This window comes from Cylas formicarius, unplaced genomic scaffold (genome assembly GCF_029955315.1).
Source record: "Cylas formicarius isolate icCylForm1 unplaced genomic scaffold, icCylForm1.1 PGA_scaffold_3__17_contigs__length_32017465, whole genome shotgun sequence".
Classification (NCBI taxonomy): Eukaryota; Metazoa; Arthropoda; class Insecta; order Coleoptera; family Brentidae; genus Cylas; species Cylas formicarius.
In genome coordinates, this window is record NW_026844326.1 from 20961341 (window position 1) to 20981790 (window position 20450).

The 20450-nt window shown below is 35.9% G+C and overlaps 1 protein-coding gene across 4 annotated transcripts in view; it reads right to left on the reverse strand.

Moving 5' to 3' along the window:
* LOC132699161 (protein alan shepard) overlaps positions 1 to 20450 on the reverse strand; it is a 90868-nt gene that overhangs the window by 66420 nt on the left and 3998 nt on the right. For 3 of the 4 annotated variants that reach the window (XM_060665710.1, XM_060665709.1, XM_060665714.1), the window contains exon 1: positions 5338 to 5652. The exons of the other annotated variant lie outside the window; for it this stretch is intronic. In XM_060665710.1, the coding sequence (XP_060521693.1) occupies positions 5338 to 5397 (60 nt within the window). In that variant the 5' untranslated portion in view covers positions 5398 to 5652. Of the gene's footprint in view, positions 1 to 5337; positions 5653 to 20450 lie in introns of those variants that run through there. 4 annotated transcript variants of the gene reach the window in all.

Sequence of the window (20450 nt, forward strand, 5' to 3'; positions counted from 1 at the left end):
CTCGATAAATATAAACAATTTTCATTCTGTTTCACTTAACACAAAATCAAAAAACACGATTCATAATTACAAACGATGCCAACTTAAAAGCTTTCTTGGTAATTTACAAATTTACGGATCTCCAGTCATCATCTGTACAGGATGATTCGCAAAGAATGGAGATACTAAGACACCAAAATATTATGATTGAGTTCAACATGCCTCATACAAATTTCGTTGGTTTCGGAGACACAGGGCGTTCAAAATTTAAATTTTAATGCCAGTTTAAGTGTTTTTATTTGGACTTTAGAGATATTATTTAGATAAATCGAATCGCATTTTTTTTATCTGTCGAGTTATGGTTGAAACATGATGAAAATCTGAAACAATGTTCAATTTTTTATAGAAAAGCCACTATCGTTTAGGACTAACGCTGGAGATTTTTCACTTATTTGCAATTAAAAAGTTCAAGGTACTTTTTCTCATTTTTTATAAATACTTAAAAGATGTCAACTTTACATGTCATTAAATTTTGGTTAGTTTGCTTGCGTGTTACTTACTGCTTGTGCAAACCTATTAGCTGGAAATAGGATCATTTCGCCAGAAAAGAAATAATGGTGCTCCTTCGGTGAAGAAGAGGCAATTTTAAGTCCTGTTCCGTAAAATCTAGGTTAAGAAGTCAGTACCGAAAAAACCAAAAGAAAATATTTTATTGTGATTAGACGTGTATTAGTGAAAATTATATAATGCCAAAAAAGTGACAAGACCAAAATATAACCGGTGCTCGCCAAGCTTTCATGGAAGGCGTGTATTAAGATTCCTTAAGGAAAAGGGAAGTTAAACTAATAATAATCCATATTGGAAGCGAAGATGAATTTTTAAACCGCCATACGGGAGATTACCAGCAGGACATGAATTTGGATGTTTTGAAGACGATTTTAGCTGATTCGGTAGTAGTTATGGATAACATAAGCCATCATTCCGCTTTCAGCCCGACCATCGGTGTGACGTTATTAAGCTTAATCAACTCCAAGGAAGTACGGGGTCGGATCGGGTCAATGACAGACGGATATCCGTCAGTATCGTTAAGGAATACATAATCGTACGAATTCACACACGCGAGGTATACGGTCCGATTTCGAAAAACGATTTCAAGATCGAATGAGTAATATTTGCCGATAATTATTATATTTACATATTTCGAGATCTATAAGCGATAAAACATGGACCAAATGGAAACAAGATTGCACGATTCAAGGAATAGTTAAATGCTGTTCAGAAATGTCAAAAACAAACAAATTGTGCCAAAAAAAATGTTTCTCTTGTACTTCAGCATAATTTTCCAAAAAAAAAAAACTACCAACAAAAGCCAACAAGTATCGTGTGAAAAAATAGAGTGTAATTGTATTCGTCATATCCAAAAACCCCTATAAAGCTATAAAGAAATAACAATATCGAAAATTAAACTTCTCTCTACTAAGCCGTAATATTAGTATTTTTACGAATTTAGTCTAGGATTGCTTTGTAGGCCATTATTGACGACGCTCTGTATGTTAGACATAAAAAATAGATGTCACAATTATAGTATCACATCATAATAAAATATCACATGAAATCAATAGTCAAGTTTTTGCGGCTACATTTTATAGTCTTAATTCTTGATAAAACCTCACATTAACATAAATAATAATAAATAATTTTCTTGCAAATCAACACGAATACATTCACTGACAGGACCGTCACAATTAAATGTCCAAAATGCAAGCAGTGCGGTAAAATCTCCCAAAATATCCGATTACTCCCAAATCCGTGCGGTAAAATCCCGAAAATGTCCGATACGTGGAAAACGAAAATGACGTGGTAAAGTGACGCTTCCCGAGCGATGCGTAAATGGGCATTTTACAAAAGGGATTAGAAAAAAATATTTTATCAGAGAGAGAGGGTCATAATATTGGCCCTGCTGTTAATATGAGACAGCAGTTTTAAACAGCTTGTGAAAATTGAAAAAAAATACAGTTTATTGACTACATTTGTACGGTTATCATTGTGAAAAAGTTTAACTTATGTTACACGTTAGACGTTTATTTTGTTTGGATTATGGGATACTTCTAGATCTGAATGTGAGCCAGGGCCCATATTTGAACCCGTGATAATTGATGAACTGATGAAGGACGAAGATGAAGAATTTCTTCCAGCGCCGATAAAGACAATGACATGGAAGAAATTGCTGAGGTCCCAAATAATGATGATGCCGCCTATATGTTCTACGATGGTCATTTCAAGCTTGATACAAAGGGGGAATTGAGGGTTCAATGCCTGATGTGCAGCAAGTGGGCACATGAGCAATTCTTGGAGATTTTTCTCGATTTATTTTTTTTATTTATCTCTGCTTGTGCCCACATACTAGTACCTTTCCTTCTATTAGAGATTAATTGGCAATACAAATTTTCGATTTAATAACTTTCGGTGTTGATATCAAAAATTTGCCCACGCCCCACTAACAAATTATTTTTTCGATTTAATCGACTAATGTAATCAAAAACGTCATCTATAGGAAATGCGTTTCGCAGCACGCGAATCGTCACGGCCCGTTGTCGGATTGGGATAATTAAACGGAATGTTTACGCTTTGATTGAGCCTGAAGACGTGTTTGGTTTCCATGCGGTTTTGTGTTTTTTTTTTTCAATTTGAGTTGGGGGAGCGGTCGATTGATTCGACGTTTGACGAGTAATCTAGCGTGATAAAAAATACTTTTTGCGATTCAAAAATTGAATGAGACCTCTATCGAAAAAATTATTACGGTAATTAATTGGGAGGTACAAATTGGCAGCGTTGTCTTGATATGACTCTCGTGTTTGCGATGTACGGTTTATATTGATTATTATTATTATATTATGAGTTATTATGTACTACTAGGAATGTAAATTCTCAATTTATCAAATTATTTGTTTAGTTAGTTTTTTAAACTAGCTAGATACTAAACAAACCAACCAATATTCGCAGTTATCTCCGTAGAAATATGATTTTTGTTCAAGATAACCAGACATTTGAATAGTTTATATACTATCCAGCTGGCACTTTACCACTTTAATGGTGATATATATACGCTTTACGTTGATATTGCTTTAAAAAATAGTTCATTTGGTATAGTTCGTGTGTTTCGATCCGTCCGACTGTTGGTTAAAAGAAAAGCATACCAGTCTCGAATATGGTTTAATTATAATATATTTGAAAGATGTAACATAATACTAACATGCCATACACCGGGAATCACCCTATAATGGTTATGCAGGGTGGTACTTGTTGATCAGTAGTAACAGGGAACTTTTTTTTTACTTTTTTAACTCATTTGTTCATGTATAGAAATAACGCATATCAAATATCAAAATTCAAAACAAAAGTGTCAATAAATAATTCAAATAGTGGCACCCAAGGAATAGCTCCACCGCAGGAATGATCGTGACGTCATACCGCTGATTTTTGATCGATACGGCGACATGTTATAGTGTTATTCTCAGATTATAGGCCGAGTATCATATTATTTACATTTATTTTTGGCTCGTGTAAAGTGTGTTTATAATTAATCTACGCCAGTTTGTATTTGTGCTTAGTGTGCTTTACATGATAATAATGAAAGCAGCACAAAAACAATATTACAAATCGTGTCATCGTGTTTGAGTACAACCTGTAAAACGCCAGATAAACTTTTTATTCGTCTACCCGAAAATAAAAACCACCATTTTTTATTAACATTGTGTTTAGGTGTCACTTTAGCCTTAACCGTGCAAACATTTTTAACTCTTCAAAGTTGCACCCATCCCATTGGCTTCCTGATCCATATAAAATAAAGAACACTTTAAGTTATTAATGCCAATATACTTTAAAATCAATATTTAGGTTCCACTAATTTAAAAAAATATTTTTTTTATGAATAATTTACATTTTGTTTGATATACCATTTTAATTATAAAAGCTAGAAAAACCTTTTAAAAAATAGGCGTCGGTCATTTTCAAATCCTTCTTTTTGATGCTAAACACAAGATAAAAGCAACAGACAGGATCAATACTAAAATTAAAATGAAAAACACCAAACCAACGCGTTGATTTTTTTTTGTGTACTGTGGTTCATTTAATAGTATAGATTTACTTTTGTAAGCAAAAAATTTTCAAATTAAAACTTTGTTCAAGTTCCCTGTTGGCGAACCAAATTGAAGCATAGAAGTTAACATAAACAAGAAGATACTTATACAATACGTTACAATATTTGCCGTGGTATCACAAACAATAAAAAATGGTGAAACTCCACTCTTTCTATGGCAGATTTTGATGAAATTCCAGTCAAAATCAGTGTCTTTCACCTAGGGTTGTGGAATTGCCCGGTCATTTTTTTTAATTTTAAACACAAACGCATAATAATTTATTATGACATACATATTATTATTATATAATGATAGATAACACTGTACAATAGTAAGATGTTATTTAAAACATTTTTTGACTAGTCAATTAAGAAGTGATCAATTGCTGGTCAATTGACCAGCCCCAACACTAGTTTCACCACTTATTCTAACATCACTGAGTTAAACGGTAGTACCAAGAAGAATTTTAGAAGGAAAACCCATAAAAACGAGAGAACTTGAACAAATTTATTAATTTTGTGATCAATACCGTAATTGTTGAAATATGTTTTTTTTATTGGTGCGATAAACCGTGGTGCGCCAAGTTTTAATTTAAAAATAAATCATTTTACTCCCAGTTTTAACGCTATTGCACGAAAATTAAAAAAGTATAAAAAATATCTCCAGCGAGCGAGTAAAAGACAAAAATTCATGCGTTAAAAACGCACGCCCTGTACCACAAAGACGCCGGTCCCTGCCACGTCTTAACACGTCGGCGTCCACAGCGACACCCTACTTCCGGTTCGAGAGGGCGGAAGAAAACGGCGACCCCGACGACGGACGAAGCGAGAACAATCGGACATCGACGCCCGCCCACGCGCCGAAAACATATGGCAGACACGAAAAAAAAAACATGGTCCAAAGGGAAAATTCGAGAAAACCCCAACGAAAACGGAACAACGCAATAAAATCGCAGTCTTGACCTTCGTAATCGTAAATGCTTTGCACTCGCGCGTAAACACACGATCCTAATCGAAACGCGCCTGTAAAGTACGTGATGGCGAGTGACGTGCCGGCTACGCGAACCTCAAATTTTAAACGCGACCAAAGCACCCTACTCGCCTAACGACGGTTACGCAATCGAACGCTTTTTGACGTCTAGGACGAAAACACGGCGATGTAAACAAACCGAGCGCCGGCCGACGATTTTAAGGGAAAGAACAAACGCAAACCTACCTACCGTTACTTTGTAGTTAATCTTATTCCTAGGAGCGGTCCCGTTATCCATGCGAACCGCCATCGTAATTAATTATTATCACAGATTGTGTAGTCGGGGTGTGTCGACGGCTATATTAAAACGCTACTTTAAAAAGAGTCATGGCACACTAATTACGAATCATCTACGCGGCACTTGTGTGGATATTTTTTCGGGCGAGACGGTGCCCCCGGTTCACCGTTCAACGCGAACCCTCCGCAATCACCTTTTCCGACAGGTTTTTCATTCGGCACTCCCCGTCGAATCAGCCGGACACCATCTTGGTTTCGTATCAATCGCGACGCGGGCGGCGGCAGTTCGAATTTCCGCCGCAGGGAGCGCGGCCGCGCGACGGATCCGACACGGCTGCGTGATTAAATAACGTTTACGGGGTGCGTTCGGTAAATATAATTGAGGCAAGTCAATTTCGACTCAATATCAGGCATTTCTCTATTCTCCTGTCGATTCACGCCCGCTATCCACGCAAGTTAGCGATCCAAATGGCAATTGTACTTTTGGAAACTGCAGCACGACAAATTTCTATAGACGAACGGCCAAACCATCGTCTTTTAGCCATGAATTTTCCCTCTATTATGAGCCGAAAGAATTCGTATCTTTCACCAGATCGCATAACCTAAATATTGAAATCATTCCTTTGTAAAGGTGCAATTCGAAAGTTTCTATTTCTTTCTTTGGCTACGGGTCTAACACCTAATCATTTCAATTCGAATGGTGAGATCCGTTTCTGTTAAAATGTTTTCGTACTCAAAAAAGTTTTCCTCGCTTGTTCGATTCTGGAAAGAACTTCTTTTTTCGAGTCGCACAAACAATAAAATTCATGTTAACTCCTAACAGATAGTAAATAGATTTACCTTGTTTTATTGTTTGTTCCTCATGGATGCAATTGTGTGACATGTACTGTTTTTTTTTCTAAGACTTCGAAAACTTTACTTTCGTTTTAGAGACATTGAGATACAAACCAAAAATTTCGCTATGATGAACCGCAGATTCTTGTAGGTTTTACAAATTGTCTGTTATTAGAATGGTATCATCAGAATATCTGCTGTTTATTGTATTTCCATTGATTTTGATTCCGCCCTGAAGTGTCTGAATGTAAAGATAACTTCCGAATATATGTTAAAAAGAAATGATGAGAAATGATGTTTGTTCATATTCATCACTGCTGTTTGACGCCAATATAGATCTGAGATGATGAGCAAATCTTGTTCGCCGACTGAACTTCAGGCACTTTGTATTTATATTACCAATAAACAATATTATTATTATAATTAATTATATCTCTTGAATAGTTATTCATAATATGTGATGCATCGCATTATAACCCAAAACCTAAGACGCCGGGCAAATAAAAAAAATATTAACGCAAAACTTTTGATAACTAAACCTTCCACTGTAAATAAATCGGGCAACCGCTATCTAGGAGTTGCGATAAGATAAGGCGCCATGGTGGACTGACAAATTACTCGAATTAACTGCATATTAATTGCATTATCAGATATAAATATATGCACACAGCAACCATGTGAATCACTGAAATTTATCTGACAAGTTATATACATATGCTCGAACATCCCTTATTGCACAGATAAACATAATGTTTTAAAAAATGCCCTCTCTCTCTCTATCTCTATGTGTCTTGTTTTCCATGATTTTTTTAACTTTCAGTTTTGAAATATCTGTCTTAAAAGCAGGTAGGGATCAAAAAACTAGTAAAAAATGAAGCTAAATAAATGAAAAATAAATCAATTAAAACGAGAGGAAACCACCTCCCGAATTTTCCCTATACTTCCCCATATTTGCTCGGCAAAAATGTTCCTTTTTAAAATGCCTTTTATAGGTTATTCGATAACTTTAATGCTTTATTTAACATATACATATGCCAACTAATTTTGAAAAATATTTTTACTTTACATACTTTGTTTTTACTTCTTATTTATCTCAATGCATGACTTACAAAAAACTAATTCAAATTTAAACTAAGTAAATAAAATAACATTTCATTTATTATTGCTATAAAAATGCAGAAAATAAATGAAATTACGGTATTTGCACGTTTAAACCTGTAGATGTCCATGTTAAGTTTTTTTATTTCTCAATTGATAAATATTGCTATCATACCTTTCTTCCGCTGCCTCCAAACATTTTCATTTTAATTAATTTTTATTTTCTTTTATAATTTTAGCTCTAAAGCTATTTCGATTGTGACTTATAGCAAGAACAAACAATAATTAGTAAATAAAATCTTCTTTCTATTCCCTAATCTAAAATTAAACACCGATCAAGCATGTGCAAAGTGTTACTTTAAGACGTTACTTACGAGCGTCAGCTATTTTAGCAGTCCTAATAATTATAATAAAAATCAATCAACATCAAAAATAAATTATTTTAATCTTTTTATGTAATTAAGTAAGGAAAAGTCGTTTAAAAAATCCACTGATAATTTGTTGGTCAATTTAGGAGCTTTATATGTTAAAGATCTTATATTAGATGAAAGTAGCAACTGTTTTGTTTTTCTTGTATTAGTACTATTTGGCTCCCCAAAAAATAGCTGATAGTATGTAATGCTTCATAAGTAAAATTAAAGCTTAGGCCTCGGAGGTTTCGGTTAGTGTATAACGTGACTCATCTGGTCATATTTTCTAATATTGTAAGAAAATCTGAAGCAAACATTCTGACCTTTCTGGGGTAAAAGAAATAGCACCCACACAGTGGGTTAAGGTTGGTACCCATTATTTCAAGAATAGTTTCCTGAGACATCCGTGATAGTATTGACAGAGCCAATTGACATGTTTTGTAAATCGCGTAGGTTAGTATCCATCCATAGACCCAGATTTTTTACTTTAGTTTTATATCAACCTAATTCAATGTTAGTTTTAGATGATTTTTTGATTTTTGTTGGAGGTACTTTTCATACAATGTTTTTAAAGCAGACTTGGCAAATCAAAATGCCCGCCCGACCAGCTGGTGGTGCAGTCGACTATCGCCCTTGCTCCGGCGTCTAGACTGCGGATGCAAAAGGGCGCTCACCCCACGAGAGGTCATGCGCATCAGCAACTAACTATCTGCGCTCTCTCGCGTTGCCTTTCCTGTCGAAAAAACAAACGGATAAAATATGGCCCAGTAAGAGCAGCGAGGAGACGCTGGAGCAACACAAGCGAAATCTTCCGATAAAGGAGCTTATACGACGACGTCTGGTCTACGACGTGGCCCACTCTGGAAAGTTGTTATACGTTTTTTTCTTGGCACGATGGACATTTGTTTTATTTGCCACTTGCAACACTAAATAGTTGAACACTTGTTTGCGCCTAACACACACCAACATCAAAATAGGGTCAAAAATCTGTGAGAAAATAGTTTCTTGCTTGACAATTCCCTAAAATGAAAAGCTGGAATTTTTATATGCATCAATATGACTATAATTAATGAAAGTGTCAGTAATATTTAGGAATAGGGAAGTTGAATATTTTTTTATCTCTTTAATACATTTGTTTATGCATAGAAATAACGCATACCAAATACCAAAACTTAAAACCCAATATGACTCCCGGCTATTCCTTTTAAACGACAATAACGCGCATGACGTCATACCGCTGCTCTTCGATCAATAGGGCGACATGTTATAGTGTTATTCTCAGGTTATAGGCAGAGAATTCTATTAAAGTAGAGTATGTTTTTATTTAATCTACGACAGTTTGTATTTGTGCTTAGTGTGTTTTACATGATAATAATGGAAGCAACAGAAAAACAATATTACAAATCGTGCCATCGTGTTTGAGTACAACCGGTAAAACGCCAGAGAAAAACAAATCCTTAGCGTTTTTTTTTTGGGTTGAATAATTTTCATTTTATTTGATAAGTAAAAAACTTTAAGCTCTTAGCTTTACCACCGCAAACCTTAGCAAAAGAAAAATTTTCGGTGTTTTGTATGTAAGATGTCGGCATAACCATATCCGCTAAAGGTAATTATTAAAAATCCGCCTTCGGTCATTTTCAAAACTTTCTTTTTGATACTAAACACAAGATAACAAAAGCAAGCGACAGGTTCAAGACTAAAATTAAAATTAAAATCACCAAGCGAACGCGTTGCGTTCTCTAATGGCATCTCTATGCTACCGTCCTCCTGGCGCGTGGTCTTAACGAATTGACGTCACAACCGGTCACAGCCAATGACAGCCCGTTTGAAAGACGATTTAAATTTTGCAATTTTTAATTGCTTATAATTGTTACATAAAACTAAGAAATTGTTTTTTTTTTGTGAGCAGTGGTTCTTTTAATACTACGAACTTACTTTTATAAGCAATATTTTTCAAGTTCAAAATTAATGATCATTTGTAAATAAAAAGGAATCTATGAAAAACTTTGTTACAAAAATTGTATTTGTATTGTAATTAAATTGCAATCTTGCTTCTTTTAATTCCAAAGTGTATGCCACAGCGTTTTTCCTAATGTCCCTAACATATGTTCACAGTTTCAACCAGTTTGCACGTTTCCTTTTTTTGAAGCAAAAACATTAACAAAGAATTTGCATAAAATTTTGTGTAAAAAATGGAATACAGTGCTGCAAAACATTTGAAATGTTGGCAGTGGTACAAGCTGTTCCAAGATGACCGAGAAGACGTCGATGACGACCCCAACACATCAATAACTGATGAAAGCGTTGAAACAGTGAAACAAATGGTGTTGAAAAATAGTCTAATCACTATTAGAGAAGAGCCGAAGAGGTCGTCTTCTCTATTGGCTCGTGCCATGCAATTCTTTCCGAAGTTTTGGGCATGAAACGTGGAGCAGCAAAATTTTTACCGAAACTGCATAACTTTGAACAAAAGGACCGTCGAAGCAGCTCTTAAACGATGTCAATGATCATGCTGATGTGCTCAATTGGTGACGAATCATGGGTATGTAGTTATGACGTCAAAACCAAAGCTCAGTTGTCCCAAGGGAAGAACCTAGAATCGCCAAGATGTCGAAGAACAAGTTAAGTTCGATCAAACGTCAACGTTTTGCTTACTGTTTTCTTTGATTATCGTGGCGTAGTACATCAAAAGTTCTTACCACAAGGTCGTACCTTGAAGTTGTGCGCCGTTTGCGAGAAGCAATTCGAAGAAAATGTCCGGAATTGTGAGAAAACAATTCATGGATTTTGCATCATGATAATGCACCATCTCACTCATCGTTGCTTGTGTGTCTTGTGTGTCTTTGGCCAAAACAAAACCATAATCATGCCTCAGCCACCATATTCACCGGAGATGGCTCTTTGCGACTTTTTCCTGTTCCCAAAACTCAAGAAACCCATGAAAGGTTTGGAACGATTAAGGAGATAAAGAAAAAATGCTGGAAGAACTGAAGGCTATACCAGAAAATGCTTACCAGAAGTGCTCCGAGGATTGGAAAAAAAGTTGGCACAAGTGTATTATATCTGGGGGAGGGGGAATGATTACTTTACTTTTTCGCATATTTTATTTTCCTGCTGATTTCTTTCAAAGCTATTTTATCTGTCTAGTTTTTATTATGTTTTTAATTTGTGGTCAGCTCTCGTTTATGTTATGATCATATTTATAATTTGACATCATTTTAAGATTATTTTAATTTCTTTAGCTAATTTTTGCTTTTTGATTCTTTTATGTTATAGTATGTGTGGAATTGACATCAACGCCAAATACTTTCACATTTTTAATGCAATGATATATGTTATTATCTGTCAGATTTCCTACACGAACGCTGTTTTCCATTGTCTATTTTTGAGTGGAAATCTTCCATAAGGTTTCTTTGACTAAAATTTGGTATATGGAGAAGACCATTCGATTTACAATGTTGCTTCACTTAGCAAGAGAAAGCCCCTAAAATTTAGCTGTTCCTTAGCTATTGCAACCTAAACTTGGCCGTAACTCTAGTTTTCCTTCTGCTTCGCTACGTTGCCGTAATCATATTAAAGTATCCTTAGGTATTCAAGGACCGTCAAGCGAGAATACGCATAAATCGCTGAATTTCGCTACGCTAATAGTATATTGTGCAACAAGTGCGGTAAACGTCGTTTGACTCACGAGTTTTTAATAAACGAGTGAGTTAAAAAGTTTACAGAACCTGTTGCATATTATACTTTTTCTGCGACCGTTAGTTTTTGGTACATTTTCGCAAAGCAGCACCAATACATTCAGTGACATGACTGTCAGAATTGACAAACGTCAAAAATTCAAAGCGTGAGAAATATGTATCTCCGAAAACATCCGATTGCTCCCAAAACCGTGGGGTAAAATCCCGGAAATGTCCGAAGTGGCTCGGATTCGTGGGAAACGAAACTGACGTGGTAAAGTGACGCTTCCCGCACACTAGATCGGTGCGTAATTAGGTATTTTACAGACGGGAGTAGAAAAAGAATTTTTCCGCCCCACGTTTACTATTTTCAAAACTATAAACTTTATAGATCGCACACAAGACAACCAACCCTTGTTAACTAAAACCTCGCGGCTGAAAATATCGAATTACCTTTTTCGTGCGTCTGCCACATGTGGTTCTAGGTGAGCGACACACCCCCCACCCCTCACCGCTGCGCTCCGGTTATCGTTGTTCACCGGCGTGAGGGAGTTGGAAGCGGCACGAGCACGTGGAACTCTCCGAACCCCCCCGTGTCTCGTACGTATTGCACCACCGACGAAGATGTTTTGACGCACGCATCCGTTTCACGATGAAATATTTACGACTCCGAGATCGATCTGCGCGCATTTACCACGTGTCGCGCGCGCATATTAAAGTTATAGGTATATTAAGAAAATAGTAAAATATTAACAATTAAACTCAAGGATAAAGACGCAAGTAAAATAGGTCAATTTCAGTTTGCAGAGCTTAAAACAGCATATGGATATTTAGCACCGTTTCAGAATAACTCTCTCTTCAGTCTGTATCTTGTGAGGATGTAGCGGCTAATGCGACGTCGTTCACTAGAGTCTTGCATCTCTCACGGTCCTGGGTTTCGGTGATGAGAGTATGCATGGTCATCCCCGTAGGTTTTGTTAATTGGTCGATCCAACTTGTCGGTGAGCGGCCAGGGTTTCTTTTTTCCTTCGACTTTTCCCTGAATGACTATTTTTTCTAAGCACTCTGGACCTCTTCGCATTACGTGTCCAAAATATTTTAGGACACGCAATCGTATCAGGCTAGACAATCTTTCTTTGACTTTTAGTTGTTTCAATACGGAGGCATTAGTCCGGTGTTGTGTCCATGAAATATTTAGTAATTTCCTCCAACAATACATTTCCGTACCATCAATTTTGTGTTGTTCACTCATTCTAACAGTCCAGGCTTCGCAACCATACATAAGTATCGGAAAGACTAAGCAGTTCATAATTCTGATTTTAGTTTGTGTTGTCATTTGTCTGTCTTTCCAGATTTTATCAAGTTTTTTGGTAGCTATTTTTACCATTTCGCATCTTCTTTTGATCTTTTGATATACCCGTATTTGTGATTAGTGATCCCAAATTCAAGTATTGATCAACAACCTCGAACCTGTCCATCTGTTGCGTATCCGATCTGTTATTATTAGCTCGGTCAATTATCATTATTTTTGTTTTGGAAGTGTTGAGTTCCAGACCTCTTTTTCAATCCTATGAATAAGATCCAACAATTCATCTGCAGTGTTTGCCAGTAAGACGGTGTCATCAGCAAATCGAAGATTGTTAATTTTTCTGCCATTAATTGCTACTCCTCCCATCCAACCATCGAGCGATTTCCTAATAATGTATTCGCTGTATATGTTAAATAGTTGTGGTGATAATACACATCCCTGTCTCACTCCACATCTTGGTTGAAATTTTCGAGAATATCTGTTATTAATCTTGACATTACCAGTTGTGTTTTGGTATAATGTAATTATTAGGAAGATAAGATGTTATGGCACTCCCATTTCATTGAGGACAGTCCATAGCTCGCTTCATTTGACTCTATTTGTAGTCTATGAAACAGATATACATAGGGATGTTGAATTCTCGAGCTTTTTCTATAATTTGTCGTAAGTTGAGCAGATGTTCTCTAGTGCCTCTTACTTTGACAAACTCCGCTTGTTCCTCTGGTCTTTGGGGTTGTAATTAATTTTTAAGACTCTCGTTGATTACATGTAGGAGGATTTTACTAGCATGCGAACTTCTAGAATAACTGTGCATGTTCAAAAATCGCCGTAACTTTCTTGTTATGGATAATTTTATTAAAGCATTTCAACAGCAACTTTATACGCAGAATTTAATGGTGTAAACATTAATATCCACCGAAAAATCGATTCTTTATATGGAAAACCCTGTATGTTTTTGAAAATAATTTAAAATTAACTTTCAAATAACACTTCATATTTTCGATTCTTGTTGGAAAAAATACTTCGAACTTTGAACAAGTAGGTTGCGGAAGATGGGACCATAATGCAGAAAATAAATGCGTTCACGTAGTTGTGCAAATTGTGATTTTGGCTGTAAATACGCTAGGTTTAAATAAATGTCAAAGAATCAAGGGAGAACGCTTTCTCGCTTACATTTTTCAATGGACCACCTGCAAAATTTGACAAACAATTCAACAAAGCTACTTACAAGTCATCAGTTGGGGAAGAGCGGTCGACGCGGACCGAATTTTTGTTGGCAAAAAAGAATAATTCGATTAATATACACCTTAAAACCACGCTGCGATGTGTTTTTTATTCGAGTTCACCTAGTTCCTGCTAGTCTTGTTAGTGTCCTCAATTTTCGTATTGACATTGTTGCTTGCGAATTATAAGGAGTTTATGTATTGTTTTTTCTCCGCTTCTTCTCAGTCTTGAATTGACTACTATCTATTAAGTAGGTTGTGTTGCAATCTTAAGGATATTCATCGTAGTACAAATTAGTTGCTATATCTGCAATCTTCTGATTCCATTTATTCTTCTTTTTATAAGGCTTTTGCCGTGTACTCTGTAGTCAGAGACGTAGCTGGGAAGATGAGTTCCAGTTCTCGTGCCATCGTATTGGGGGTCCAGGAGGTCTGCCCGATCTTGGGAGACCATCTTTTGCAATTTTCGGCAGTCTGTAGTTATTCGCGCCTTCTGTTCCAGGAACATCGTACACTATCAAGCACACCGCAAACTTCTGCGATGTATTCGCTTCTTTTGTGGTCCCTCAGTGTGTAGCCTGTTATAGATCTTAGGGTTCTCATCTCTGCTGTTCGGATGATTCTTTTTGTTGCTGAGTTTTCCGCTCTTGTTTCTACAGCGTATGTCATAACGGATCTCACACAGGTATTATATATGCGAATTTTACTTTCTATGGTTATAATTTGTTTCTCCATATTACATCTCGCAGGTACCCTGCTATTAAGGCGCTTTAGTTGTATGGCATTTTACCTCTTTTTGGAGATCTCTGTTGCTCGTGATGCTGACGCCGAGATAATTAAAACCCATGACCTCTACAGGTTCATTGTATATGGCCAATTTACATCTTCTGGGCTCTTTAGGTTGTCTTCATCTTCCGATATCAACACGGCATCTTCAGCATAGCAGATTATCTCTATTTCTTTGTCCCTTAGTCGGTATCCCTTTCCAATTTTCTTCACTTCAGATATTAGGTCATCCATAATCAGATTGAAAAGGATAAGGCTTTTTTATTGAAAGACTGACAATCAAAACTCGACGTACTAACAACCCAATTTCCAAATTAACTGGTTTAAAGTGGTAAAAACTGTGCATTGTGAATAAAACTTCAATTTCTTTTCAATGATCCAAAATATATTCAGCTTAACTTGGAAGTTTTTTTGAAAAATTATCCAGGGTGCCCGTATGAAAATCGATTTTTCAGTTTGGTCACTAATAAACCATTAATTTTGGAAACATTATACCTAAATCATTACCTAAATTCTGCGTAAAAAAGTGCTTTGGAAATCTTTGGAAAAGGCAAAGCGATTTTTTTAAGATGGTCATTTTGGAAAAATACCCTACAACTCTGATGCCTGATGCCAACATGCAAATATGCATGTGCTTTAAATATCTGATATTGTATATTTGGATTGCATAGGGTGCAAATTCAATATGACACGCCAAACACACAATTTTTAGTGTTCCAACGTTCCGCGTATTGTAAATCGGTTCGTTTCTTTAGATTTCGTGTGCTATATGTAAATTGAATATTTTGCAACACCTAGACTCGCCTCAAATTACTTACCATTAATACTGCCGTAAGATATGAATCCAATTTGTTTTAGTAGTACTTTATTTCTTATCGTCTGATTTTAAAGATTACTGACATCGCTCGTAGTTTTTTTTTATTAAATTTACTCCCATACCAAACACGACGTGCCTTTGACAAGAGATCAATCAGATCAAAGATCTTGTAGGTTCACGTCACGTTTCTTTAATGTCTTCATAATATGATGTAAATAAATACGACCTTGACGGGCCTAGATAACTTTTTAACGCATATATAATATTATCCGCTACAAATTCTTCAGGCATAATCTAGGAAATTTGCGATCTTGCACAAATCAGATGTTTTACGATTAAACAAGGTTTCGCGAAGTTGTCAATTTGATTACAGTCTACAAGTCTTCAAATTTTAGACGTTTGCATTGTATTTGAAACAGCTCTTAATGTGTTATATAGTTTTAAAAAGCAAGCCTAATATTATTGGATAACATTGGGTCACGAAATGAAATCGGAACCTCAAGAAATTAAAAAAATATTCAATATTTTTGCCGACAACAAATGTTTACAACCTGTCTGAATACGAAAACCATATGAAAATTGATAAAAATACAACAAATTTTATTCTGTGACGCACTTTGATTTTTGTCTGATCTTTTCACGCAACATATTTTCTATTTGTTTAGGGTCAAGGTGGCAACAATGGTTAGGGCGTGCACAATGGATCACACGCTATTCCTGCGAAAGGGACAGAGATATCTGCTTTCTCTCTCACTCGTTACTTCTATTCGGCAACGGAACTCGTTCGAACTATTTGGTGTGCGTCGTTGGCCAGGCTGATTTGTGCTGATCATTGTTTTTGGTTCTTGCTTGCAAAAATACGAATTAGAAGGTAAGACTTGAACCTTTCTATCATGTATTTTCATATCTATAACTTAGTGCTGGTATACGTGCCTTAAAATGTACTTAATTAGGCTTACTTTCCTGCAGAAACTTTTGATTAGTATGTTTAATTTATGGCTGGGTACAATTTTTAAATATTAATGGCGTCCTAGTACACAATGGCTCAGTCTTCGTAAGTACACAATGGATCATGATCCATTGTGTACCCAATAGAATGAGAGTTGGTCGTAAATTAATTTTTGAGTTTTAGATGTTTTTTTTTCACGCAGTGTTTGTTTCCAGAATGCCACGTCCAGAAAGGCCGCGAACAAGAGGGAACACTACCGCAGCTAGTATGAAGGCAGCTTTATTAAGAATTGAAATGGGTGATAGCCTCCGCAAAGTGTCTGGAACAACTGGAATTCCGTTTACAACATTAAGACGGTATTATTTTAAGTCAAAAGCACAGGGCACATAAATAAATAAATAAATTTCGAGTTCCCAATGTGCCTGACATATCTTTCGTGAAAGAAGATGACGTCAAATTGATATTACCAAAGCCAATTTGTAGTGGCAGTACCTCAAGACAGCAGTCTTTCTATAGTTTCCCATTAGATTTATCTGCCCTCAACGTTAATTAAGTCATTTTTTAATTCTGTTTGTTTGTTTATTACTATGATCTCTAATATCAGAAGTTATGTTTAAGTCGATTGTTATTGCGTCTAGATGTAAGAAATCAACAATATTTTCAATTTTAATTTAAGTTTCGTTGTGTTCTTTTTTTCTAGTCCTTAGGTCAGATAGTTTAGTTACTGATTATGACCTAGAGAATCAGGAAGCTGTCATTTGTGTTTTGTTCAAGTTTAGTCGTTACCAAAGTGATACGTCTTTAGTTATTACTAAAAGAGTGAGTTATCATTTTCGTACTTGACTTATTAGTACCTAGTCTCAAAATATAGTTGCTAATTATAATCTAGCGAATAAGGGATTTGTCAACCAATTACTTATATACCTGAATTTGTTTTATTTTTATAAATATAAATAAAAAATTATATCCATTTTAGTATGTCCATTCTTTAATACTTATAAAAATAATTATCCATTGATCCATTGTTTACTTCGCGGTGAGCCATTGTACCCTAACCTTAGTACACAATGGATAATTTGCAAACTTAAAAAAAAAATGGTCGTCATGATGCAACCAACCTATTATGTCAAAAAGAAATCGTGGGTAATTAAAGTAGTGGAGCCATAGTTTGTTGAAAATAAAATGAAAAGTTATAACTTTTTTGCTACAGCGTGTCAAACAAAAGTTGATCCATTGTTGCCACCTTGACCCTATATTATAAACCAATTTTTAAAAATACTTAGGCGTAATATTTGTAATATTTGTATTTCTGTCTACTCTACTGCTACAGTCGTAATTATACCAATTTTTAATAACGTCATGCTGGTTGCCAAAAACGTATGTTTGCTGATTATTACAAATTACAGGTTACCAATTGACAATACCATTGTCACTACACGGTTTTGGACAAAAATATAATGTTACTTTGTGTATATTAAGGCAACATTTGTGCGTAAAGTTTTAATTTCATATAGCTAATTATATATTATAGCTGTTATCTTTTTCTCGGCATTATTGAAAACTTGTTCACAAACCAATGTTATTGACTGAATTTTATTTTTTACGCTGTGAACTTCATTCTCGACGGAATAGCTGGTATTTTACATACAGTCCTCATTTAGTACAAGTCATCGTTACAAAATAAAACTCTTTCAGAAATCTGTCACTAAAGAGTACTTTACCTAGAACATTTTTTTCCCTGTATTTTATTTATCTGGACTGATGTTGCAAAATAGAACAGATTGCCTTAAGCAGAATAACAAATGGTCAAAAATTGTTACTCTTGTTTTAAGCCGATAAGTGTTATCGTTATATAGTAATGGGGAATTAAACAGCATATAACGCCAATTACAATTCATTTTCAAAATGTCCAACGTTCATTTGTATAGATTTTCTTATACATTTAAAAAATGCTGTCGAATACGAAAAAAAAACGCTTAGCCATTTCTAATGACTTCGCAACCGTTTATTTGTTTATTTGTCGTAGATCATTGATATCTGTTATAGGTGTTTCATACACTAAAGACTTTAAGTGCCCCCAAAAAAAAGAAGTTCATCGGATTAAGGTCTGGTGAGCGATGCGGAAAAGGTAGAAATCCGCCCCGACCTATCCATCGATGTTCAAATGCCTGATTCAAAGACCTTCGATTAAATACCTTTGATTAACCCCCATATTTTGTCTCTACTGCAAGCAGCTCCTCTTGGAGAAATTGCAAATACATTTCCCCATTAAGCGATCCGTTAAAGAAATGAGGTCCTATATATTCATATACTCATGCATATTTCAAAAATTTACGGTGCCATCATGACTGAACGCAGCCTCGTCAGTGAATAAAATGACATTTAAGAATTGCGGATAATTTTGAATTTTTCCTAAAATTTGATTGCATAAAATTACTTTCAATTGCTCATCACTCTGATACAGTGCTTGAACCCCTTGAACATGAAAGGGCCGAAGATCATTTTCGTTTCTATTGGGATAAAAGCCGTCGTGCTTGATCGGCATTTCCATTTGCTCTTCAGCAGCAAACATGCATATCGCGATATTTAGCATTTGAAAATTCCTGAAGGGCCATCACGGTACCAGTTGGATAACACTTATCGACTCAAAATGAGAGTAACAATTTTTGAGGATTTGTGATTCTGTTTAAGGCAATTTATTCTATTTTGCAATATCAGTCTAAATAAATTTAAAAAAAATAAAGAAAAATGTTATAGGTAGTGACAGATTTCTGAAACACTTAACACTCTGTATATTAAACAAAGATAAACAAAAATTACGTCATTACAAATGGGTATAATGCCGACTGTACTCTATGGGGGCGGTATGTTTTCAATTTGGAACTCCCGTTTTGGCAACGTCACGGCGCGGCGGGCGTGGGCCGTCCGACGGCGGCGCGGGTGGAGGGGGAGGGGTGTTGTCGAGCTGGTCGGCGAACGCAAAAAGGGTAGGGGGGTAGAGGGGGTTAAAATGAGACACGTCCGCGTGGGCGAGGGTTGGAATATATCTGTTAACGACGGAGATATATTGTCGCGTGTGCGGGGGTCGGGGGGAGTTTAGCCTAAAAATAAAACCCGGAAATAAACATCGAAAAATGCTTTATGACGTCAACGACCACGACTGTCAATGTTTCGAGATTCTTTAGATAACCTATTGCAAAAAAGCAAAAAAAAAAGCTAAAAATGCAGTAACCATCATTTACCTTCAAATTTATTTCGTTATAATTGGAGAAAGTGGTTTTTACAGAGTAGGAACACATTGAATTTGACTAGAATAAAAACAAGAGAAGAATAAATAGCTATATAAAGTCTATAGATCGCTACATGATGTCGAATTTATTTGTTTCGGAAGTTACAACGAATTTGATTTGGCACAAGCGGAGCAAATGGTTAATAAACTAGTGACTAAATATCTAAAACTCGCAAAATGACAGTTATTGTCCTTTTTTTGGCTTACGCGAATATAACGCATAAAAAACAAACAGATCAAATTTAGCTTCGATAAAGAAAAGTCTTGACTAACATTAAATTAAACCTGGGAAATCAAGAGAATTAATGACAGCCTCCCTAAAACTGTTATTAAATTATGAAGCAGAAAATAAAAACATAAATAAAACCCTCTTTACTAATTAAAATCCACCGTGACCAAATTCGGAATTAGGTGACCTTTCTCATCAACCTCTTGTCGCGAAAATCCCGGTCCACGCTGGAGAACCTCTTCAGGTTACGTTCTTGCGTTCTTCATTATGACGGCAGCAAATAGGAATCCGCATACCGGGTAAAAAAATAACCTAGATAAACGAATCGTATGGTGTGGTGCCACGACCTAGCCGGAATATAATGCAAGAGAGACTTTCTCCCGAAGACAAGATCAGGGTAGCCGCGGGGGGGTCATCGACCGGCGTAGCCGGGCCGAATAATCCG